The 25,704-nt window shown below is 34.5% G+C and overlaps 2 protein-coding genes across 5 annotated transcripts in view; one reads left to right on the forward strand and one right to left on the reverse strand.

Moving 5' to 3' along the window:
• LOC125061209 (alpha-1,6-mannosyl-glycoprotein 2-beta-N-acetylglucosaminyltransferase-like) overlaps positions 1 to 25,704 on the reverse strand; it is a 44,224-nt gene that overhangs the window by 14,905 nt on the left and 3,615 nt on the right. For 2 of the 4 annotated variants that reach the window (XM_047666463.1, XM_047666461.1), the window contains exons 2-5: positions 18,200 to 18,380; positions 14,602 to 14,655; positions 10,043 to 10,141; positions 8,832 to 8,971 (exon numbers count right to left, since the gene is read on the reverse strand). In XM_047666463.1, the coding sequence (XP_047522419.1) occupies positions 8,832 to 8,971; positions 10,043 to 10,141; positions 14,602 to 14,655; positions 18,200 to 18,314 (408 nt within the window). In that variant the 5' untranslated portion in view covers positions 18,315 to 18,380. The remainder of the gene's footprint in view (positions 1 to 8,831; positions 8,972 to 10,042; positions 10,142 to 14,601; positions 14,656 to 18,199; positions 18,381 to 25,704) is intronic. The other 2 variants (XM_047666462.1, XM_047666464.1) reach the window with 1 other exon arrangement.
• On the forward strand, positions 181 to 7,519 carry LOC125061210. The gene is made up of 8 exons (XM_047666465.1): positions 181 to 233; positions 1,604 to 1,755; positions 2,849 to 2,996; positions 3,381 to 3,482; positions 4,249 to 4,400; positions 5,855 to 5,926; positions 6,685 to 6,796; positions 7,225 to 7,519. The coding sequence occupies exons 1-8, from the start codon at positions 219 to 221 to the stop codon at positions 7,462 to 7,464; spliced, it is 993 nt and encodes a 330-aa protein (XP_047522421.1). The 5' UTR covers positions 181 to 218; the 3' UTR covers positions 7,465 to 7,519.

Raw genomic sequence — 25,704 nt, forward strand, 5'->3', positions numbered from 1 at the left:
TTGATCAGTCACTACCGAATATATCGCTCTGTATAAGTAGTGTTTATTCTGTCTTCATACATTCTGATAAAGCGTACAGCGCCATCTATGTATCACCTAAAATTGTTATTAAAACCTGTTTCTTTTTAAGAAATATAGCAATTGACGTCTAGGTGTAATAGTCATATTTTGACAGTTTATTATTTTTTAACTAGATTAGATAATTTTAATTTTGCGAAATGGCTGAGGAAACAGTAAGTAAATATAAGAGTATTTCCTTCAACTTTGATTTCGTTCTTTTGGAGTAGTTCTTGGGCCGTAGGGTTCAAATGTAGTAGCTAATTAAAGATTGAAGTTGTGGTTCCGGTGACCCCAGAGCTGGTGTTTTCCTCGCTCAACGAATAGGTATCGCAATACAGCGAGGAAATACCAGCCTTAAAGGTACATAGGGACCAAACTTTTTAAATTTGTTTTAATTTTCTATTTATCCATGTCTTATTATTATTATGTAGGTTTCTAATTATTATTATTAATAATGTAAATTCTTTAAAAAAATCTTGATTATAATTTTAAACAAGTATCAAAAGATTGAGGATAAATAACAATGCTGATTATAGCGTAAACTTTCAAATATTGATAAAAATTTGTTCAGTGATCTGCTTTTTTTTTTTAAGACAATTCACACCAATTGACCTAGTCCCATGCTAAGCTGTTGAAGCTTGTGTTATGGGTACTAGGCAACGGATATATACATATTATAGATAGATAGACATATAAATACATATTTAAACACCCAAGACCTAAGCACAACACCAAATGCTCATCACATCATGTTTGTCTCAGCCAAGGATCCAATCAGGGGTACTAACCACTAGACCAATGAGTCGCCAAATATACTGTATTATATATATATATATATATATATATATACATTTATCTGCTTATAAAGAGGGAAGATTTGATTGTTTTCATATGCTCCAAAATTACTGTACCGATTTGAAGAATTCTTTCACTATTAGAATCGTTCATTATCCCCGAAGAATATATACTTTAGTGTACAATATATTTAAAAAATTTAGAGATCCGTATGAAAACTTCGATAATGTAAGCCAAAGTGAGGAAAATAGAATAATCAATATAAATCAATGGCGCTACAACCTCTTTAGGCCTGGGCCTCAGATTTCTGTATCTGTTTCATGATCATTTGTCAATCTAATAAGCAAGTTGGTGATCAGCCTCCTGTGCTTGACACATGTTGACTTTTTGGGTCTAAGGCAAGCAAGGTTTCCTCACGATGTTTTCCTTCACTGTTCAAACAAATGTTAAAATGCTCACATAGCACACATGGACTTTCCATTGGTGCACATCCGGGGATCGAACCTACGACCTCAGGGATGAGAGTCGTACGCTGAAGCCACTAGGCAAACAATGCTCAACAACAAGTGGAAAATATTCCAATAAAAATCGCTAAATCTCGTACGCTGTGGAAACCATTGACAATAGAGCAAAGTGATGTACTAGTAGAAGACATCAATATCTGCAAAAAATTAGCAACAGATGTCTAATATATTAATAAAATAAATATCTAGACTAATAATCCTACTTGTAATAATCATTATTACAGACACACCACAAAAAGCCAAAAAAGATTAAAATCCCCAGACGTGTGCCGTCGGTGGTGATCCCCCCACGGGTACCGATTTATGTCACGCCCGATAAGACAACATGCACCGAATGTGGGTGTTTTCCTAAACAAGAACCATATGCTAAGAAAAAGTAAGTTTAATCGTCTTAATTTGTAATAACAGACAAACGGGAACTCATCTGATGGTGATGGACAACAGACATAGACACTCTCAATACCAGAAGGTTTTTTGTCGTTACCAGCCTATTGTAGAATTGGTTCGCTCTATCAAATCAAATCAAAATACGTTTATTCAATTTAGATGCTTCTTAGAGCATGCTTATGAATGTCAACAACGTTTACAAAATTCACGAAAGAGCAGGACTACGCCATCCATTCGCAAAACTACCAGGAGGCCTTGTTCTGAGAAGAACGGGCAAGAAACTCAGCAAGTTTTGCCCTCCCTTTACATTACAATTATTCAAAGGAAAATGTCATAAACCACAACGTCATTAAAGTTACATAAGTAAAAAAAATAAAAATCTGTTCTGTGATTTACCACATTCACCACTCTTTGTCGAATAGGTTCGGGAATACTACAGTGGGCAGCTGGTTCCAAATAGTGTTCTTATAGTATAAGAACTGACATGAATCAGACCTTTTGTCAGTTTCAACGTTCACATACATATAACAATAATCAAAGAAATACAAAATATAATGAGAGATAACAAAAAAAAATCCCTTTCGGTTCGTTTCAAGTGTGTAATGCGTGTGTGCTGTGGCTAGAATGTTCCACAGCGCTGGTCATTCTGCCAGAGACCACAGCAGCCTCAGTCGCAAAAAAAGAAAAAGAATGTAATAATACTAATACTTAATACTCAATGCAATAAAGTAAGTTCATTAAAATAAATTTGCGTAATCAGTTTACGTACTTTAATTTTTTAATAGGCATAAACACAAAAATACTTTACGTAGGTTTATTTTGTAAAAACAGTGTCCAACATTTTACTCATTGATGGATCACAAAAATAGATTTTATGTCAATATGCTCAATATTTCTGCCGTTACGCATCAATAAATATAATATCTCAAGGATTCCGATATATATTGATCGTCCGACACCTGACACAGGTGCCCGATGAATTTGTTTTGTACTCCAGCATCACCTTATACTTTCTTTTCATGAGGAGCATTATTAATAATTACATTATTAATTAATTAACATTATTAACATTTTATTTTTAGGAGACTTCTGCCATGTTTAAAATCCCCACCGAGGTTGTACGAACTAACTGCGGCTGTGGTGGATACAATACCACTACCATCAGCTTTTGGGTGGCCGGTGGATGTGGTGGGGGAATGGATCGAGTTTATGGGGTATCCAGAGTATAAGGTATTCAGTTGATTCAAAAATCAATTATCCTATGGTTATCTTCTTTCTAAACGTAGGTAAGTTTCTATGCTTGACACATGGCGTGGTTATTTGTGTCCGAGTATTGGACTGCTTCATATAGCAGCAACAGGTCTCGCAGCAGGCTCGGAGCAGTGAGGTCGCTCCGTGTAGCTGCGAAGTGACCAGGTAACTTCTGAGCTTCTAGAAGGAGCTAGGCTGGCTTAATTAACCAGGACTGGACCAAAGACGCGTGCAAGTGCAGCAAGTGAGTCTGCATACTTGGTTCTACGATAGGTTTCCTCACGATGTTTCACCTTAAGGCTGAGAGTGGGGGGGGGTTTCTTAGGGGGCCAACGCGGCATTTGAAATACTGTTCTATTGCAGGAATGTTTTGTGAAAAATCAAATTGATGGCATGCGTTTATTAATGTTTGAAGATCCCTCTAGATTGCCAGAGATTAATATCAGACGATTTGATCACATTCAGGTATTATGACAAGATTTTAATTAAAGGTATTTATATGAGTATGTCTTCTGTGATTTTTTAAATACGTGTGCTTGTTAACGATGTTTTCCTTCAAGTATATATACTCATAGTAATATATACTCATACTATTTTACAACCTTTCAAGACCACGCCCTTTCGATCGGCGTTAAAAACACTAGATGCATTAGCGGACTATAAGCAGAGTCCAGAGAACCATGTTTTTTTATTGCTCTGGCACGGTTTGTGCATTAGCCAGCGTCAAGTATAAGATTTTTATAATTCGTGCTTTTTGCCTTAGAAATTCCACCATGTCCTCTATGTACAGTTTAGGCACTTGCCCAGTACCGCACAACCCTCCCAAAGGCCGAGAACAAATTTAAATTAAATTAAAATTTCCTCTCGAACCGGGAATCGAACCCGGTACCCCTCACCTAGCTGCCACTTAATAAGACCGCTTGGCTATGAGGCCCCTAGAACCATGTTATATGTCAAAACAATCCAATGTCATTATGGAAGCGACATAACGTATTAATTGGAAAGTTTCTGGCAACATTTGACGTTGTGGGATGTGAAAAGATCTTCGATTGTACAAACAACTCTCATCCCAAGGAACTTGAATGGATATACCTTCTTGTTACTCTTAATTAAGCTGTTATTTTTTTCTTTCTAAGTTCTCTTCTCGTGACTTAAGAGATGCTTTTCTACATCTGTCATCGTTTCCATTGGATTTATATTGTAACCCCTAGAAAGTTTTCTATAATTTCAGATAGTCACAAAAGCAATACGAAAACTATTTAGTACGGATTTTATAAGATTCATAAGAAGTATCGGACTTCCACTACGAAAGCCACTGACACACTGCACCTGGTTTAAGTCAAGGACTGGACCCAGTTGGGGAATCAGGGTCAACTGGTCAAGGTAAATAAATACTTCGGGTAACCTATGCAGCGTCGCCTAGACATTTGCCGCCCCGATTTTTCCGTTATTAGTAAGATTGTGAACTAAGGGATCGTTGATTTCCTAGTGTACCTATTCTAAGTGACATATTCTCATATCAAATCAAATCAAAATACGTTTATTCAATTTAGATGCGTCTTAGGGCATGCTTATGAATGTCAAAAACGTTTACAAAATTCGCGAAAGAGCAAGACTACGCCATCCGTTCGCAAAACTACCAGGAGGCCTTGTTCTGAGAAGAACGGGCAAGAAACTCAGCAAGATAGGCAGAGTGTATCTGAGGAAAGCAAAGCAAATCCTGCTAAATCCTGTTATATTTGTATAAGGGGTCGTTCAAGTATTACGTAACGAATTTTAGGGGGGGGGGGTCCTTTTGTGAAACGTTACAATGCGGGGCGGGGATTTAATTACGCGTTATTGTTAATATTATTTTCGACTTTGCAGTACTTTACACCACATAATGGTAACTTTTAGGTATAAAGTCATTGAGTGGTCACGAAACGTTTTATTTTTGCGTGACGTAATACTTGAACGCTACCCAAAAAAAATATCCAAATTTGCTGCCCCATTGTATGCTTATCCAGACAGTTAATAACGTAACGTTATTTATAGTTCGTTTGTTTGTTTCGTATAAAATATGACCGATCCTGCAAAAGATTTCGTGAAATGAAATTGCCAGAATTGCTTCAGTCCTGCAAATAGCGAACTTATCAATAATGAATAAAAGGTATACAACTCAAGGCAGCCGTGGATGGTGAAGTAAGGTTGGGTAGGCCTTCTCGGACATACCTGGACCACATCCAGGACGTACTAGATAAGGGACAAGTTAAAAGTACCAATATCCGACCAGGCATGGAAGTCATGAAAGTGGATGAAGCGAGGGAGGACTAACAAGGAGATCTGTGGTCTCTGAGATCTGTGGTCTCTGCCTACTGCAAAAAGGCGTGAAGATTTAAATATATATGTCAGAGACTATGGTATAAAAGAACAGGATGTCATTTGTTTTATTAGAATGGCAACACCACGCAATATCATAGACATCTTACAGGTTTTAAAATGTCAAAGTGTCAAAGTCAATTGGTCAGTAGTGCGTGGAATCGATCGTTGAGTACTTGAGTAGGGTTGCTCTCTGATCGGCGCCTGCGCCGGACGTGCGCACTAACTGTGTTTAAATATTAAGTAATAATTTCGGATGTCGGTAGTGACACCAATTTTGTAATTATTAATCGCGTTGAATCTGCGACATATAAATTATAAAAGAATTAAGATATGTAATTGGTTTTTTTATGGATTTTATTTGTGCCAACTGGGCACAAGGTACTCCGCCAGTGTCGTGTAGATGGAGAAAGCACGATGGAGATTGATCGGTATATGTAATTTTGTTAATACAATTTAATGTGATTGAAATCTTACAGATGTGACATACTGCGTTGGATGAAAATCATTATGCCTGAACCCGTGTATATGGATCACTGGGATTTAGTATGGTAAGTCGTGTACAACTTAATAGGTAGAAGGGTATATAAACAAAGAACTTCTTAACAGAACAGAACAGTTCATCCAAGGAACATATGATAACAAAGTAAATTTCTCAATAATAATTCAGTAGCTTAAAGTCCAAATTCATTTATTAATCAGTGGCAATACAACCTCTTTTGGTCTGGGTCTCAGATTTCTGAATCTGTTTCATGATCATTTTTTAATCTAATAGGCAAGTAGGTGATCAGCCTCCATTGCCCGCGCCGTCGACTTTTTGGGTCTAAGACATGTCGGTTTCCTCACGATATTTTCCTTCACCATTCAAGCGAATGTGAAATGCGCATATAGTAAGAAAGTCATTGGTGCACAGCCGGGGATCGATCCTACGACCTCAGGAATGAGAGTCGCACGCTGAAGCCACTAGGCCAACACAGGTCAAAAGTTAAAATTACATGAAAAAAAATTCACAAAATAATTATAAATCTAGTAGACTTTTCTTAAAAGGCCGTTACGCGCTCGCGAACAGTGTCATTAAGTTTCTTATAAAAAAAAAACTTGAGTATGACCTAAAAACTAAGAACTAAAAACTGTCTTTAAAAAAAAACTTTGAACTGTCACCCTAACAGAGTTTTGCAAGGATAGTATCTTTTTCATATACGTGAAAAGTATCCTACAATGCGATAAAATAATTTTGTGTATACATTTAAATTTGTAGCTAAAGATTAGTTCTTTATAGAGCGTATTAAATTGTTATATTTTATCTTAGGTATCAGAAACCCGACTTCCCAAAAGTATTGATAGCAAGAATCAAAATGGACCGACCAAAAGTACACATACCAATATACAAGCCTCAAGTGGAATATTGCATGGAGTATGTGGTTGGTAACATTAACATACATAACTAGCAAACTCGGCGAACTCCGTTTGGCCACCAGATGGCTTCGTTTTATGTAACATTTCGTTTGGTGATCCTGCTTTTCTGTTGAAATTTTTCCTGAATTTTCTTTGCTATAAGCCCGAGACCATTCCAACGAATGCAAAACCGTGGAAATCGGTTCGTGCGTTCTGGAGTTATAGCGTCAGGAAGGAAAACCCGACTTATTTTTAAATAGTAGATAAACAAAAGTGAACTAAGGCTTGCACCCTGCAAAACACCATTACTATTATAGCTATATGGTATAATAGGTTGCCGCATTTGCTTTTATAGATTTACTCTATAAGCTTTTTATGACTTGCAATTCAACAGTTGAAGATGGAACTTATGATGGGAGACTTAAAATAACAATTACCAATTTGTATTTTTTAGGTTCCAAGAAAATTCCGTTTCGACACAACAATACCAGAGAATGAGCAATTTATATGGATGGAAAGACGAGAGCTACCCAAGAAAAAGGAGAAAAAAGAGAAGAAGAAAAAGAAAGAAAAGAAGTTAACGATACCCAAAGAGACAAGACTATATCCGGCTAAGATAAATCTTACGGGTTTAAACGGGAAAGATCTGATATTAGCAAGACGGAAAATGTCAAAACCGAAGTTTTTTGGATAAATTACAAAAAAGGGTAATGTTTGTTCAATGTTGCAATATTTGTCAGTGTTAAATAAAATTAATTAATAATACAATAAAATACTGTTTTATTAATTGATCCGCTTAATAAAAAAAAAAACAAAATTTCGCTGGAAACGGTAGTGAAACTTGCGAAAATTAATATTTTATACATATATGTTACACGGAAGACAGATATATAAAAAGACAGCTTTGTATGGACTGAAGGTTTATGGGTTAGGGCCTTATCACACTGGCGATTTGCGAGCGATTTGAAAGCGACGCGATTGCGATTCCATTTTGTACACTCGCCCGCCTAGCCCCACCTCAGTCAGTCAGTCGTATCAAAGACGCGAGATTGAGCGTCCGCATTTTTTTTTTAATTGATAAAAAGCTTGCCAACGCTCGGCACACTAACATATTGGTAAACACAAAATACAATTTTTGAGATAAGCACTTAAAGGCAAACAAGATATACACATAGAGATCCTACAAATATCAAACCAATTATTAAACAATACAAACATTACAACAAAAAAACAATTACTTATTTTAAAAAAAACATAATACAAAAAACTAAACAAAAATCGATATTATAGTGTGAGGGGAGCAACTATGGATATACAGACCTAGCTCGTTTATCAGAATGCTACGCATTATCAAATAATGGCATCGTCGGAAGATTATAACTTTGATATTCAAAATCATCCTGTTATATGGGATCAAACAAAAAGAGAATATAACAAAGCCAGCAGTATTGTTTCCTCGTCAGAATCCATTTTGCTACTGAACAAAACGCGGAAGGTACGTCGCGTCTTCGTCGCGGCGTCATCGCGGCGCGGCGTGTGCACTGCGCAGTCGCATCGCGTTCAAATTGCTCGCTAAACGCCAGTGTATAGGCTCTTAGGAGGATGCTTTAAATGATTACAGAATTTTATTTCCTCTATTTTGTGTATTAAATTGTGTATTTAATGTTATCAAATTTCTAAAGTACCTGCGATTAGCTTTACTCGCATGACGTAACTGACGACGTAATTACACTTATAAAACTAAGAAAACAGCATAAATTAAGTCTTGACTCATAAATGGTGACTTTCTTTTTCGGGACGAAAGGCTTATTTTGTTAAATAATCCACTAGATTTTAGAAAACGTTAATTATAAATGGTCTTTGATTAATCTGGCATGGCGATATGAAAGTTTATAAACATAAAAATTTGTAAAAAAGAATTCACGATGATTAAATATTAATAGCTTTAAATTAAGAATTTGACGGACACCTTTGATATTAAATTCATTCTTCAATTGTTTGCCAAGGGAGCAGACCTCTTGAATCCAGAGTACGAAGGATATATATTACGATTTTCATTACCTGTATAGCAATAATAATGGTGTCATTCTGCACTGGGCCAAAGATATCTTCATTGTATATAGTCTGAGCTTCGTTTATCATTTCTATGGCTCTTCGTATGTCTGACGTATTCTTTGGTGCTATACGGTCTGTGGCGTTAACTGAAAAGATAAAATTAATATAGGCGTCATTAAAACTAATTGAAAAACTTTTATTAGTAAATTTGGCAATCAAACAGGGCAGTTCCAACATCCATAAGGGCGAGGCCTACTGCGTTGCGTGGCGTAGTCGTATCGGATACGATATCGTCATACGCGACGCCGTGAACCAAATGTGTACTCGTTTTATAATCAGCGCCTCATTGCCATTTGGTGATGATGGAGCAATAGCTGAGCGCAATCCCTCTCCAAGGGACGGCTAAACTTAACTATATTTTATGTATAGTAATAAAATTAGCGTCACGAAGATGTGCAGCGTTTTTGTCGAAGAAAAGGCAGCGAGCGATTGAGACCGATTGAGAGAGAGTGAGACAGGGCAAATATATATGAAATTCTATTTTTAAATTTTTTAGGAAAAATTATTCATTGAAATCTCAAATGACGAATAAAATACTCATTACATTTTATTTTTAAAAATAGAATGTCGTATATTTTCAATTTGTATATCTATATTCACAAATATAGGTATACAAATACATGGAGTGATCATATACTGGTACATGATCATCTATTGGGGCTTTTACCTTAATAATAATTAATTTACAAAGAAGTTTCACTTCTGACATGTGTACTTTGTACGCCCTTTTGACGTGACAACGTCTTATAATTCGATGGAGCCGGCTGCACGCACGAAAAAACATGACTCATGCGGCGTTACCTCGCTCTGAGGCGTTCCAATTAAGGCTTGAAGTGCAAGCGAGAGCACTGGTTCCACGCTCTCGCTTGCACACAAAAATTGACATAATTGTATTTATGCGTACAAATAAATGTAACTTGATCAATTCAATTGTGATTTCCAATTACTTCCTTCTCTATATCCATACAAAATATCTATCTAACAAATAAAAATAAAATTTTCTTTTGAAGAATGCAACCATTCCATCAGTATTTTCTTATGACGTTGTCACGTTCCACTATCGTCAGTAAACCGACTTTACAGACAACCGATATTTTTTTTATTAGGAAACAGGTCAGCTAATTATTTTTATTAATGTCTAAGAAATTATTACTTACCACTAATATTCTTATGGTGCACAGTTAAATATTTGTGAAGCTCCGGCGGGACCAACGCCAACACCTGTTCCGATGTGTCATTGTAGTTCATCAGCTCTTCTGGAATTAGGACTTAATTTATTATTACTGTGTAAACTCTTTATAACGTAAAAATTAGTTACACTTGTTTGGTTTAACACAAAACCCATACATTAATTCACTCTTTATAACGCAACAGACACTCTCTATTACGAAGAAATATTTTCATATTTAGACATCGACAACATACTTCAGTGTAATTGTTTTTATAATCAGCTTACAAAACTAAACATTTGAGGTGCCGAAATGTCTAAGAAAGACCTGAGGTAAACAGCCGTCTCGCCTTTGTTATTGTTAATTGCACTAACACCTGTGCCATTATTCTTAGATTACATTGCCTGTAGGGTTTTATTATTACTATACTATTTTGGTCTCAGTTACTAAACGCACCATCGTCACCTATCGTGTATTATCAGTCGTAAACAAACTTTGAAACTGTCAAGATGGCCAGTAAACAAAATAATTCACCTATTGATAGTTAAAATTAGAAATTATTGTAATTGGTTAAATATGTTTTTTTTTCTCCTCTCTCTATAACAAAAACTCTCTATAACGAACAAAAATGCTCAATCGCTTGAAATTAGTTATAAAGATTTTACACTAGTTATTTAAAATGATTCAGATGTGTAAGATTGTACGAGTTAGTTTCGAGGCAAGCGTCACGTTAAAATGGTTGACATATAGGAGATATACTTAGCGCTATTAAAAGTTAGTAAAGCTTAGTTATTAAAAAGTCGATCTAAGCAAACATTTTCTAATTAACTGTCAAAGCAGCTTATTACGATACATTCAACTGTGCGTTTCTTAAGGCACTTTTTGTCACAGTTAACTGTAACGAAATTGCGAAATATTTTAGTTTTTCCTTGATTTATAATAAACACTAATTTGTATTTTAATTTGAATGTCTGCGAAAAGTGCCTAAGGGGCCGTCTCCACAAGCGAGAGAATCGCGACGAGTCCGAGTTTTTATCGTCGGGTAATCTCCACGAACGAGCGATTATTCCGCCAGCGTATCGTCGCGATTCGTAACGGAATCACAGCGTATCCGCAACGACTCGTAACGGAATCGCCGCGTTTCTTTGACGACACGTTATGCTCTTATTTTGTTCAGTGTTCATTTAGAGTTCAGTGGTGCCAGACGAGACCGAAATAAGTAGTGTCTAAATCAGTCAATAAAATAATTATTTACTATGGATGTATTGTTTTTATTGATGTATGGTCACGCACGTTGCGAGCTCTCTGCGAGAACGCTACGTTCCGTGGCGAGTGCGCGACGTGCGCGCCACCAGTAGCGACAGGCACGCAGCGATGTTATGACGTTTCGCGCACACTCAACCACCCGTCGCATCGCCGCGTTAAGATCGCCGTGTGGAGACACGTTCTATGAGATTGTATAGAAATGCGTGGCAGGACGATTGTATCGTCGCGATTCTCTCGCTTGTGGAGACGGCCCCTTAGAGTTTTGATGATCGATCAGTGAGTGGCAAAATTAAGCAACTGATACTAGTTATAATTCCAGTTTTAGAGGTCTAGAACCCTCGGGGCAACAAAGTCGTGTTTTCGAGTCAAGTCGAGTTTTTAAACAACAATTTATTGTGAGACGAAAGTAGATTCTTTTAGTATTTAACAAACATATAAAAATATAATTAATATTTAAGAATAATATAATCATAGTTATACACAGTTGTTTACTAGGCGGAATTTAAAACGTATTTTTTTCCAGTCTCATTTTTTTCGAAGTTAGCGGACATAGAAAGTCCATTGGCGCACAGCCGGGGATCGAACCTGCGACCTCAGGGATGAGACTCACACGCTGAAGCTACTAGGCCAACAATGCTCTATGTACAAAGAGTATGTAACACAAAATGTTTAGGCCTGCGCATGATTTGATACTACATACATAAGTATATATCTTTTGTTGCTTGTACACAATATAAAATTTTCAACAATTTCGACATTTTAGAGAAATTACGTCTCATGGCGTTTTCTATAAAGTGTACTACGGTGAGTGTTCTGATGAACTCTTTGGTTTGATCTCTCCGACCTCGTTTCAATACAGTACGAGCCGTATCAATTCAAAATTTCATCAACATCATGATGGCTACTCCACAGTCTACTACTACTAACTAGCGAATTGTGTAATCGAGTCCCAGTGGGGGGTCTTTCCCTGAGAGATACGACCTCCAACTATTCAAAGTTAGAGCATACTCCTCCCTCAAAGGCCGGCAACGCACCCACTAAAAATGGGCGTCTATGGGCAGCGATGACTGCCCTTTTTGGCCGCCTATTTGCCCCCAATTGTATAAAAAATCGTAGCATATAAAGTACAAATCCATACATAAATACGATAAGATCTTATCTCTAACGAATTAACGATACGATTTGGACAATTGATAATACAACTGATAAAAAACGGACCTAGTGACAAAATAAAAAAAATTGTGCGTGTACTAGGTGTACACACGTAAGAAGTGAAACTTCTTTATGACCTTATTTTTCGAAAAATTATCTACTATATGCAACTTTACAGAAATTCGTTAAATTAGATAAAGTTTAACAAAAGGCTTTTATTATCATAGACATGAATACAAATACAATTATTTCATTTTACCTTATTATTACGAAGATTATTATAGAATTTCATTAATTGTAATGGAATTATTACTATCATTGTTATCGTTATTATATATTTTTGTTATTAATGGCTTCGAATCTCTTCGGATCAACCGTGGTCCGGACAAGAAAAAGATGGCGCGTAACCGAAAAATGTGACTGTATTTTTTTTCAACGCCGATAAAGAAGTTTGACTTCAAAAAGCAACATCGCGCGTAACCGAAAAACGTGACGATTTGCTACAAAATTTCTCCCATACGTCGATAAAGAAGTTTCATTCCAACGCCGATAATAAAGTTTGACTTCAAAAAGCAACATGGCGCGTAACCGAAAAATGTGACGCGTAACGAAAATATGTTACACTAAATTTTTTTCCAACCCCGATAAAGAAGTTTCACTTCAAAAGATGGCGCGTAACGGAAAAATGTGACACATAACGAAAAAATGTTACACTAAATTTTTTTCCAACCCCAATAAAGAAGTTTCACTTCAAAAACTATGACTAATACAGTTATTTAACTGTTTCCATAGACATTATCAGCCTCTGTAATTGGTCCACTTCTAGACGAAGGCCTATTTTCCTCCAGTACGCTGTACACTGGCCTCTGTATCCACTGGAAGCCAACCTCCTTGACGATGTCGTCAATCCTAGTCTGTGGGCGGCCGCGCAGTCTTTTGTTCTGTCGAGATCTCCATTCAAGAAGGCAGTCCATCCGTTCTTGTTCATACTATGTGGCCTGCCCACCGCCACATGTGACAGCCCTTACTACCATAAATATACACGTAAGGAAAACATAATATTTAATATTTTCCTATACAAACTCTTTTTATATTTTATTTTTCTTCTTTGCCGTCTGATCGACGATGTTTTATTTGTCACTTGACATAATGTAAGATGTTTTAATTTTTTCTTTATATTATTTTATAAAACCTAGAATATAGGCTTTAAATGTTGTTTCTTTTGTATTCACAGGTGAGTGAATAATTTGTAAATATATATTTTTCATTAAATGTAAATTAATAGATATTTCTTTTGTAAATAAAACTTTTGTATTCACAGAGAAACGCAGTTGCGCCTTATTTATCCCCAGTACTCATATAAGCGATTGATACCATTAATAACACATGTCCATATTTACTATCAAGTAATTCGACTCGATCTCGGCGGCTCGATCCCTTGGCGTTACGTAGATTTTTTTTATAGAACACGGGGCATTCGGGCAGGAGGCTCACGTGATATTCGACTTAGGGTCCTTCAAGAAAAGAGCGTACCAATTCTTAAAAGGCCGGCAACGCGCGAACCCTCTGGTATTGAGAGTGCCCATGGACGGCGTTATCGCTTAAGATCAGATGACTCTCCTGCCCGTTTCACCCACGTTCTATAAAAAATACATCTAAATAGTAAGAGTCGGAGATGAGACGCAGCGCTAAGTATGACTACCACATGACAAAAAAGTATTATATTTATTAAGAATACAATTCTTTATTCACATTTATCTATCGATTACTTCTTATTCTAACGGAAACACTTAATTTGAGGATTTTTATCAAACAGAAAAATTATAATAAAATTAATTAAAATTATGTATGTTTCATGATAATTTGTCAATCTAATAGGCAAGTAGGTGACGTCGAATTTATGGGTCTAAGGCAAGCCGGTTTCCTCACGATTTTTTCCTTCTTCATTCGAGTGTTATGCACGTAAAAAGAAAGTAAATTGGTGCACAGCCGGGGATCGAACCTACGACCTCAGGGATGAGAGTCGCACTCTGAAGCCACTAGGCCAACACTGCTATAGAAACATAGAACAACACAAAACAAATAAAGCCCCGATTTGCAACATATATAAAAAAAAACTAAAAAATAACCTGTGTATAACTCAATTATGTTAGTTTGGTTAGTGGCTATGTCCGATGCAATATCTGTAAGAAAGAACAATAAAAAGATATTTAAAAAAGCAACAATTATTACTATTATTCCTCTTAATTCTTCGAGTTGAAAGGAGCAGTTATCCCAACTCCTATAGAATTATCCCCCAACTTCAGATATCCCTAAATATCGATTAAAAACCTCTAAAATTTCGGTTTTACACTTAAGAGGTAATAGTATAAGATCCCGCTATACAACGACCTTCACCGAGATGCTTATTTAATGAAACTTATTTTATATTTAATTTAATATGTCAATAAATATAATTCATATAGGTTGCCTAGCAAATTTCAGTCCAGAGTATGTTTAATTAATATTAAAAAAAAAATTTTTTTTTATAATTTGCATGTAGTACATTTTTTGACCTTTTTTCAATCAATATTTTTAATCAGGGTAGTATTATATATGTATCACTATAACCTTCTTTTATACTAAAGATGTATACAGTAGAACCTCGATAACGTAAACCTCGGTAACATAAAAACCTCTGTTACTTCAAAAAATACTATATTCCCTTCCCATCAGAGCCCAAAACCTCTATAACTTAAAATACGCAACCTCTATAACGTAAATAAATAATCTCTGTATAGGCCCTCAGTAACTAAAAGAAATGTTTCCACAACCTCTATAACATAAAATTGTTTGTGAATGAGTCATTTTATAAGAGTGTCAAAACAAATGGTTTCGGTATTTATTGCTTGCACGTGTTTACTAATGTATTGTTAACGTAAACAATACATTACCTATTGTTTGCTTTATCTAAATTCTTCAAAGCTTTGCGGCGGTTAGCTTTGTGACAACGACTTACTTGCATCATAAGTTAATGTGTTAATGTATTCTTCTCTCTATTTGTCATTGAAAATCAAATCGATTTATAAGAAAATCACAGATTTTTTTAAGTAGACTAAACCTTTAGTTGTTGTTTTATTTTTATGTAATGTAAGTAATGTGAATAAATATGATTACATATTTAATTTTCCATCCTTCTGATGCATTCAAGTAAAAATGGGAGGAAGGGTACATAGAAACATGTACATACCTCTATATTAGCCTTTACCTGACATAGAACCTTGATAACTTAAAACCTCTATAACATAAAATATTTTGTGTTTCCCTTGGACTTTATCTTATCGAGGTTCTACTGTATATACTTTAGTGTCACATAAAAAATATACACATAATTAATTAATTGATTAAAAACAACCTAACGTTTGCATATTATATGAGCTTCATACTTTCGATTGGTATAGAATTTATCAAATAATCATACCGGAGAAATGTTTAAAAAAATATTTTTTTTTTAAATTAATTAAACATACTCTGGACTGAAATTTGCTAGGCAACCCATATGGATTATATTTATTGACATATTAAATTAAATATAAAATAAGTTTCATTAAATAAGCATCTCGGTGAAGGTCGTTGTATAGCGGGATCTTAGACCATAATTTCAAATATGAATTCAAAATAAATTCAAGTTGTATAAAATAAAAATAAGTTTAGATCTTGGAGTATTTTCATATTTCAGTTATACGCTTGGATTTTATATTTGGTTTAGTATGTTGGTTGGGATCTAGGCTAGATAAAATTGTATAGAATCGTGCGTTTTTTATGAAAAAAATAAATAAACTTCTCGTCAAAATTACCCCCTAAAATTCCCGTTAATAGATGTAACTCCGCATAAACCCCCAAGATATTTTCCCCCTAAATTTGTGGGAAAACCCCCAAGTTGGCATCACTGAGCCAGTATGACGCGTTGTCTACGACGAATTTAAGTCAAATTTGTTCCGGTTCGAGGGCAAGTTTTAATTTAATTTAAATCTGTTCTCGGCCTTTGGGAGGGTTGTGCGGTACCGGGCGAGTGCCTAATACCGTATATGGAGGACATGGTCGAATTTCTAAGGCAAAAATCACGAATTATAAAAATCTTATACTTGACGCTGGCTAATGCACAAACCGTGCCAGAGCCATACAAAAAAGTCAAATTTGTCAAACTTCATATAGAGATAATTTGACACCTGTCAAAACTATATTTCAATGTCTAGAACATTCTCCATCTATATCTAGCCTTTATATTCAGAATATCTAATAAGAGATTATTTTGGAATTCTTTCTCATTTTGTAGTTAAACGTACACTGCCACAGGGACCAAACCTTTTAAATTTGTTTTGATTTTCTTTTTAATAATTTTTATTATTACTTTGTAGGTTAATAAATACTGTATTGTATATGTGATTGTAAATAAAATGAGAAAGAATATCTAATTATTTCGAAGAATTTCAGCTTTGACGATAATACTAATTGATATTTCCTCTATTTTGAATTCGATTAAACAAAATTCGTAGCCAAAATTGCCAGTTAATTAACAGTTAACATTATCATTATTACTTTAATTACCGCTTATAGATATAATACTAGTTTTAATAACAATTAACGAGGTATAATCGTAACCGTAATGTTATTTATTTATAATGTACCTCGCGATATTTCTAACCGTCTAAAAACCGGAAAAACCGGTTGTCAATTCGACGTTTTTATCTATTGCGATTCCTAACAAAATTTCTGTTCTCAATTTCTTTTTTCAATTTCTATAGTCTAAGTGCTTTTGTTTCTTTATTATTCTGACATTTCAATATGTCAAGTGAAGTATGGTTGCAATTCTTTAGAAACTTTGGCAGAGTTTCTTGCCAGTTCTTCTCCTCTCTTAATTTGGGAGGTATATTAAATTAAGATCTTTTCTGACATTGACGTTCATAACATTTACCAATGTGATAAAATAAATATTGATTTAATTTGAATTTAAAGAAGAATAAAAAATGAACGATATGGCATTTGATGTTTTTGGTAATTTTGCTTTAAAGATTAAATTGCATCTTCTATCGCATTTACCATGGAGAATGTTCAGAGGAGTTGTTCGTAACCTGCAGCTAAGTTTTATCATGGTTTCATGACGTCAAGCTAGTATACAAAATACCAATTACCATACGTATCACCTAGACAGTCGTTCGTCGACCGTCGTTCCACAACAGCGTTATCAAGGCAGTTTTTTGCCGCGCACCACCACTATGTGGAACCAGCTGCCCACTGAAGTATTTCCGAACCAATTATTACCCATTGACAGTTATTATAATTTTATTTAACCTTACACATGTTAGCTTTTAATATTTATTTAATTAAATTCTAAACATTTTATGAAACATATTCTTAAGACTCTTGCTACAAGTGCGCATGTGCAATAGTTAAACATTTGACTCGTTCGGTTGTCGATGGTCGAGTCGGAGTGGGGAATAGATGATAAAAGATGTTGTAACACATGCGCACGGCCAATTTCTTTGTTCAAGTTTGAAGTTATACAGTTTACGTAAAATCCAGTGTGTGAATTATAGTGAATCGAGTCATCATTGGAGCGTTTAATTTCCTACCCTAAGATCTAGATAACTAGCCCTTACACACAACACTTGTAATTAATCGGATAAAGGGGATATTTATTTAATAATATTCTAGAATTTTGCGAAATTCAAAGATTATATAACTCACCGCCATCTTTATCCATAGACACGCTAGACGCGGACAGCATTATCTGTACCCAGATGCAGAGTAGACCCAAAATAACAAACACGCGGAGAATGGATCCATATTTGAGGCGTGGCATTTCTTCAATATAACATTGTGTCTCAGGATTCAATTTTGTTCAAGTTTCTCATGATGCACAGGAATGCTGGAAGAAAAGAGAATAATGATATAGGAGAGATAATCCAGTGAATTGTACCCCTTAAGGCCCTTCAAATATAGGCTCTGACTTTTGTGTCAATGTGTTAACACTTGCTTGTTTAATAATAATAACTTATTTATTTCATTAGTCCATGTCAGAGACAGTGTATTAGGGAGCGTTCAAGTATTACGTCACGCAATTTTTGGAGATTATCGAGACCTCCCCCCCCCCCCCCGTGTAACGCACCGTAACGTTTTTCTGTACCCAAGTATATTAAAACGTTACCAAAAAGTTACCATTATGTGGTGTAAAGTACTGGAAAGTCGAAAATAATATTAACAATAACGCGTTCAATCCCCGCCCCGCATCGTACCGTTTTACAAAAAGACCCCCCAAAATTCGTAACGTAATACTTGAACGCTCCCTTAAGGGAGCATGATGTCATAAGTTTTATTAGAATGGCAACACCACGCATACATCTATGTCGGCATAATTAATATTATTGACAAAATATGTGCTAAACATAACTGAATAAATTAGCCAAAAATCCGCGAATATATAGTGTAAATACATAATTGTGTGGTAATAAAAAATAGTAAATAATTAACACTGCAAGGTTGCTAAAACGACTCGACGAACGGTCTCTATATGGTGCTTAACTTGTTCACCGTGTTTTCTGTCACAACATTAATTTCATTTGTCCCATTGGGAATTTATCCAATGCCTACAATACACGCAAAGAATCGATCTTCGAGTTACCAGCCATAGCGTGATCAAACAAACAAATATACAATGCATAGTGTTTGCATTTAAAGTGTGAAAAGTAGATGTAACTAACATTAGTTAAGTTACATATATGTATTTTAGATAATAAAAATAAAAATAGCCTGTATCCGAGTACTATAATAACAATTACATTTGGTTTATGTTATTTTGTTTAATATTTGTCCATGACCTCCGACGGAGTGTAGGCATCCTTCAAATTCTTCCATTTGTCTCTCATTTTCAAGATATTATTAGACGCTACACCGGTTTACAGTACTCTTTGATTTATACATATTCTAATCTATTAATGCACTTAATCTAAGTAAAAAAGCGCCAAAATCGAATACCATAGAGTCTAGCCTACTATCTAGACTATAGCTTCTCTTCCGAGTATTTGCAATTCCTATAGTCTGTGTATAAGAGTAATTAGAATCGTTCGTAATTCAAATATTACGCTATAGATAAAAAATTGAAATAGGGTCAGTAGAGTAAAAGTACCGTCGCTATCATTTTATCAGCGGACGTTGTTAGTCTTTATCGTAAATATTTATTGAAGCATTAAAACCTTGTTTTCCAAGATCAAATTATTAACCTTTGTTTTTATCATTGTTTTTACGAAAAATGGCCAGCTCTTTTTTTACACAGGTATGTTGTGTTTATAGACAATAATCTTTTACTATATTATTAGAAGTATACAGATCACAGACTATAATTTGTAACATATATAAGTTTAAATACTATTTCTAGCTGTTCCGAGTATAGTTATATAGTTTTCGTCATAAAAAAATCATTATTTTAAGATTATCGCGTACATAGTCACGCGCCGGGCAATTTCATTTTATATTTATGGTAACCCAGAGGTGGTCATAGCGAGGATAAATACGGGAAATTATTAAGTTCGACAATGAACTATTAGGCCATTAAAACGCCATGTTCATTATATTAAAGGTCATATTTAAGAGGGGTCTGGCTATACTAATTAAAGTAACACACTTAGACTATATTTATTTGCAAAAATCAGCCCACGGAGCCCAAAGAGAAGATCCATAACAATATTTATTTATTTCGTAATCCTACAGCTAACATAAATTATCTATAATAAACAAACAGTTACACTGAAAATATAGCCAGAGATGGAATACATAATATATTTTACTAAAAAAGGTTCAAAAATTTACAAAACGAAACAAAAAAAAATGGTTATCATTTTTCGGGGAAAAATCAACATTCTGGTAATTAAAAAAAAGTAAACTAATGTTCGTAGGATAAACGTGCTCCCCGGAACTACTAATTGAAATAATATTGTGTTGAATTTATCGAAATGTAGGTTTGAATCGCGGCTGGGCTCTCTTTGTATTTTTTATACGTTTTACAGTGAAGGACAACATCGTGAGGAAACCGGCATGCCATGCAAACAAGACAGCGTGTGTCAGGCGTACAGTTGCAGAGGCAATTAAAAAGAGTGGCGAAGAGTTTCTTGCCAGTTCTTCTTGCCCGCTCTACGCCCCCGCGAACTGTTAGTAAATGTAAATTTAGAATCAATTTAACATCTTTTCTGTTGACGCATAAGTGTACTTGGTTACTAGATAAAGTTATTTTGAGTTTGAGGCAAAGAGAGACAGAAATACCTGGAGGTGAATACTCTGCCCCATCCAAGGGTCATAGGACTTAAAGTGTGTCAGGCTGATCACCTAATTGCTAAGAAAAAAAATGATCAAGAAAGATACAAAAATCTGAGACGTCAAAAGGGTTTTTGTTGTGATTTCCAGAGGTCATTGCTCAAACAGATTTTTCTATTAAATCGTTGGAATTACCGTTCAATAAAGTTTGAAGGCAAAATTTACTATGTTCGGAGAAAACCTTGTTTAATAAAACTTAGATTAACGTTTATAGTGCTATAAAGGTTTATATGTTTCGCAATGATTCCTAATTAGCAGAAATAATGTTGAAATTTTGAAAATAAATTGCCGATAAGTTCCATGGGTAATTTAAGATTTGCAAGGGCATGTAATTGAACTCAATTTCCCCAAAGGAAGTACTTTTTTGTTCTCCTTAAATAAATAAATAATTTATTTGCAATAAAGTGGTACATTTAGATCGATCAATTATAAAAAACCGCACAAATCTATACTAATATTCTTAATAACTAAAGTAAAGTAAGAAAGTAAAAAATCATTTAATCACATAGGTAACATAATGTACCCTTATAACTTGTCAGTAAAGAAATACATATTAATGCTTCTAATGTATAACTATATGTAATATGTATTTTTGCACTTCTTGCCTACCTTATCTAATTTCTTTTCTCACAGTGGTTGCCTGGAGAGATCGGCGATAAGGCCGCCATTTCATTTAATTATGTTCAATTTTTATATTGTAAAGCAACGAAGTGTTAATAAATTAATAAATAAATAATATTATAAAGAGGAAAGATTTGTATGTATGTTTCCAAATTGGGTCAAAAAGTACTGGACCGATTTTAAAAATTCTTTCACCATTTGAATGCTACATTATCACTGATTGATATATGCTATTTTAATTGAAAGACAAAAACAAGGATACCTACTAAAACTACAATAATGTTATTTATATGTGTAAAAAAGCCTATAAAATATCTTTAACAGCATGCGCTGCGAAAACTATTGAAATAGAACAAAAAAATGTTCCACTGTTTTAAATAACATATCAATATATATAAAAAAAATGTTTAAAAAATAAATGTCCACCAGCCATATAAAAATAGGCATGCAACTATCATATTAGGTTGGGGAAAAAGTCTTTTCGCATTATACTATGTATGAACTTGTAATAAAATCTCTTTGGCTATACTATATGTATTTGCCTGTTTTTGTTATCATTGAAAGTTGAGATTTTAAAGAAGATAATTCCAAATTCATATTAGGATGTGTGATTTTTATTTATTTTTCGTACCGTCAAGATAAGTGAATCTAATGAAGAAATTCGATACATTTTAAAATTTTACTACAAAAAACGGTAAATATGCAACGCAAGCCGCGAAATTTTTTTGCGATGTTTATGGACCTAGGGCAATGTCTGTGAGAGTAGCACAAATTTCGTTTAAGCTTTTTCAAAAAAAAAAATTCAATTTTTTTTTTTCAATTTTTATTTTTTATTTTTTTTTGATCATCGATTCTGAACTCTACTGCGAAACACTGATGAGATTAAAGCAAGGAGTTGAGAGAAAGTGGCCGAAATTAATCAACAGAAGGGGTGTGGTTTTTCATTAAGATAACACTAGACCTCACACATCTTTAGCCACTCAGCAAAAATTAAGAGAGCTTGGATGGGAGGTGCTAATGCATCTGACGTATAGACCTGACCTTGCACCTGTTTCGGTCTTTTCAGAATTCTTTAGGCAGTGTCAGGTTAACATCACGAGAGGACTGCCAAAACCGATTGTCGCGGTATTTTGATCAGAAGCCCCAAAATTTATATAGCAATGGGATCATATCCCTACCTACAAGATGGCAAAAAGTTATCGAACAAAATGGTACCTACATACTTTAGTTAAATGTAAATAAACTATATTAAAAAATGTTGTGAATTTTCTTGAAAAATGCGAAGAAACTTTATCCCCAACCTATTATTAATTTTCATTAAGTCATAATAATAAGTTATTTATTTATAATTGTTGTCAAACTTATTGTCTAAATACTCGCTAAGGCTATAATGGCACCTTGCCATTAATTAACTACTTAAGATGTCACGTGGAACATGGTATAATGGTTGCAGCTCCTTACATACGATGTGTAAAACAAAAAAACTTGGCGATTAAAAAGAGTGGCGGAGAGTTTATTGCCAGTTCTTATCTTCCGTTCTACGCCCTTGATTTGAGAACTGGCAGTAAATTTAAAATAAGAAGCATTTAATGTATATTTATTTTTTGACGTTCATAAGTGTACATTGTGTTACCTATATGAATAAATGATTTTTAACTTATACAGATTACTCGCAATAATTTTTCATACTATCAAATGGTTCATTAGAGACTGTTCACACGTCTTGCCTTGCGGCACGGTAGCAGTGCCTTCATAACCCTTATCAATTACCACCTAGGGTTATTGACGTATACGATTGAAACAGAATGTTAACGATACAAAAATAAAAGGTCATGTGTAGGAGTCAATCGATCCGGTCTCTCCTTATCTAGAACGGAATGGTGCATAATTTATTTTTACTTAATATTCAACTTGCTATTCACGTAGAAATGTATTCCAATAATATTATTTATTTATGCTATTGCAAACCAGCATTTACAAATTTAATCTATGGATAGGCGCGCAATTCGAAATTCGAATAAACTTAAAAGCCGCGTTAATTTCAGTCATTTGTTTTTAGATAGTTTTTTGTTTATTGCAAACCTGCATTTACAAATTTAATCTATGGATTGACGCGCAGTTCGAAATTTGAATAATTTTGTCATTTGTTTTTAGATAGTTTTTTGTTTATTGCAAACCTGCATTTACAAATTTAATCTATGCATTGGCGCGCAATTCGAAATTCGAATAATTTTAAAAGCCGTGTTAATTTCAGTCATTTGTTTTTAGATTTTGTCAACTTGTGTTAGTTTTTGGTTTATTTATCGAGAAGCGATGAGGACTTGGAGAAACTGATCATGGTAAACACAGAAAGCAAAAGATCACGTGGCTGTTCACCAACCAGATTGACCCATCAAGTGAAGGACTCATCGTCTTCAAAACTGTACACTGTCATAAGAGAGGCCCTGGACAGAAATCGGTGAAAACTGATAGTTCGCTCCAGACTCTTTCTTGCTGACCACGACGCTCAGACATGAGCTGCCGATGAAAGAGAGAGAGAATGGATAAACTGAAAATAGCTATAGACTAAAGAAAATAAAATATGTTTATTATGGAATATAAGATACAGGTATTACTTATTCCACGACATTAAAGTTGAAGTAGACAGCCCTACTCATCGGCAAAGAAGACAGAGGGTGTAGGCCGAGAGAAAAAGCCGGCGTAAAAAACTCTCGGTACGCTTTTGAAAAAGCAAATCATCAAACAACACATAATTTAAAACAAATATCGCAAATTAATTAGAAGTAGCCTGTCTAGCACTAGTCCCAGGCCATTTATCAACTAGATAATCTTTAACTTTATAGTAAGCCTTTTACTAGAACGCATATCTTGACATTTGTCCCTAAGAGGCGCTGGTTTCCTCTTTACTGTAGGAGCTGTGCGCAGAATCACCGGTGCGTAGCCGGTGCTTGAACGATCCCAGTTTTTTAGCACATATAGCCGTCAAGCCTTAGACTTCCTGATATAAATCCTTTTATTAAAAAATTAACGATAAACACGTCGAAATGATCTTTCGGGTTTTATTAAGTCGCTTAAAAGGTTCAAGTCAAAAGTCAAAATCATTTATCCATATAGATAACAATGTACACTTATGAACGTCAAAAGCGCAAAGATATTTCAAAGTATGAAAAGAGACAAAACCGTGAAGTGTTTTTGTTCTATAAAAAAAAGGGTGCGTGTAGGTACTTTTGTACGCGCGTTATACTTCTTTGGCATTATTAAAAATAGTTTTTGATTGCATGCAAATAATTAATTACAATTAAATAATCAAAGACTGGAAAAGGAGTCATTATAGTCAATAAAGTTCAGTTTACATTTGAAATAAATATTTATTATTATTTTCTTACATTAAATGTAACATAAATTCTATTATTATTCGAATGTTGTTTTTAAATTATGTCCAATGCCGTAGCATTTTCCGTGGGCAACTGCATTCTGTTAATTTTGTGTCACGGTGCGCGCCCATCGTAAAATTTCACTCTCATCAATTTTTCATAACGCGCCTAAAGAAGTATAACTTCAAAAAGTGAAAATCATTCATTAACAAAATGTTATCGTTATCAGCATATTATGTTATCATGATCAAATATGAATGATACATTTAGACATAGACATATCATTTATTACAAACAAAAACACACACACAACAAAAACAAACACACAAAATAACAATAATCAAAGAAATAAAAAAAATATAATGAGATATATAAAAAAAATCCCTTTTCCGATTCGGTTCGTTTCAAGTGTGTGATGCGTGTGTGTTGTGGTTGTAATTGGCCCTGGCTCAGCATTATGTTGAGGAGCAGAAGGTTCCACAACGCTGGTCATGCCTACCGATTCAAATTTAATGACGTGTAATAATTGATACCTGTATCTTATGTTCATAAACATATTTTTTTTATATAATTACCAAAAACATTCAAAGTAGTTATCTTAATACATATATATATAAATTACGTGTCACGTTGTTTGTCCGCTATGGACTCCTAAACTACCAAACCGATATCAATCAAATTTGCACACCGTGTGTAGTTTGATCCAACTAGGATAGGATAGCTTACATCTCAATTTATACCCGCAATATTATTTTATTGCAAAATATTTGTTTATTATTTGATAGTCACAATTCTAACAGATGGCTCTGTGTTGAAAGTACCAACGTTTCACATAAGCTACAATTTAATGGCATAACCACCAAAAAAGCATGGTCCCCATGACTGGTGTTC

Source organism: Pieris napi, chromosome 23 (genome assembly GCF_905475465.1).
Source record: "Pieris napi chromosome 23, ilPieNapi1.2, whole genome shotgun sequence".
Classification (NCBI taxonomy): Eukaryota; Metazoa; Arthropoda; class Insecta; order Lepidoptera; family Pieridae; genus Pieris; species Pieris napi.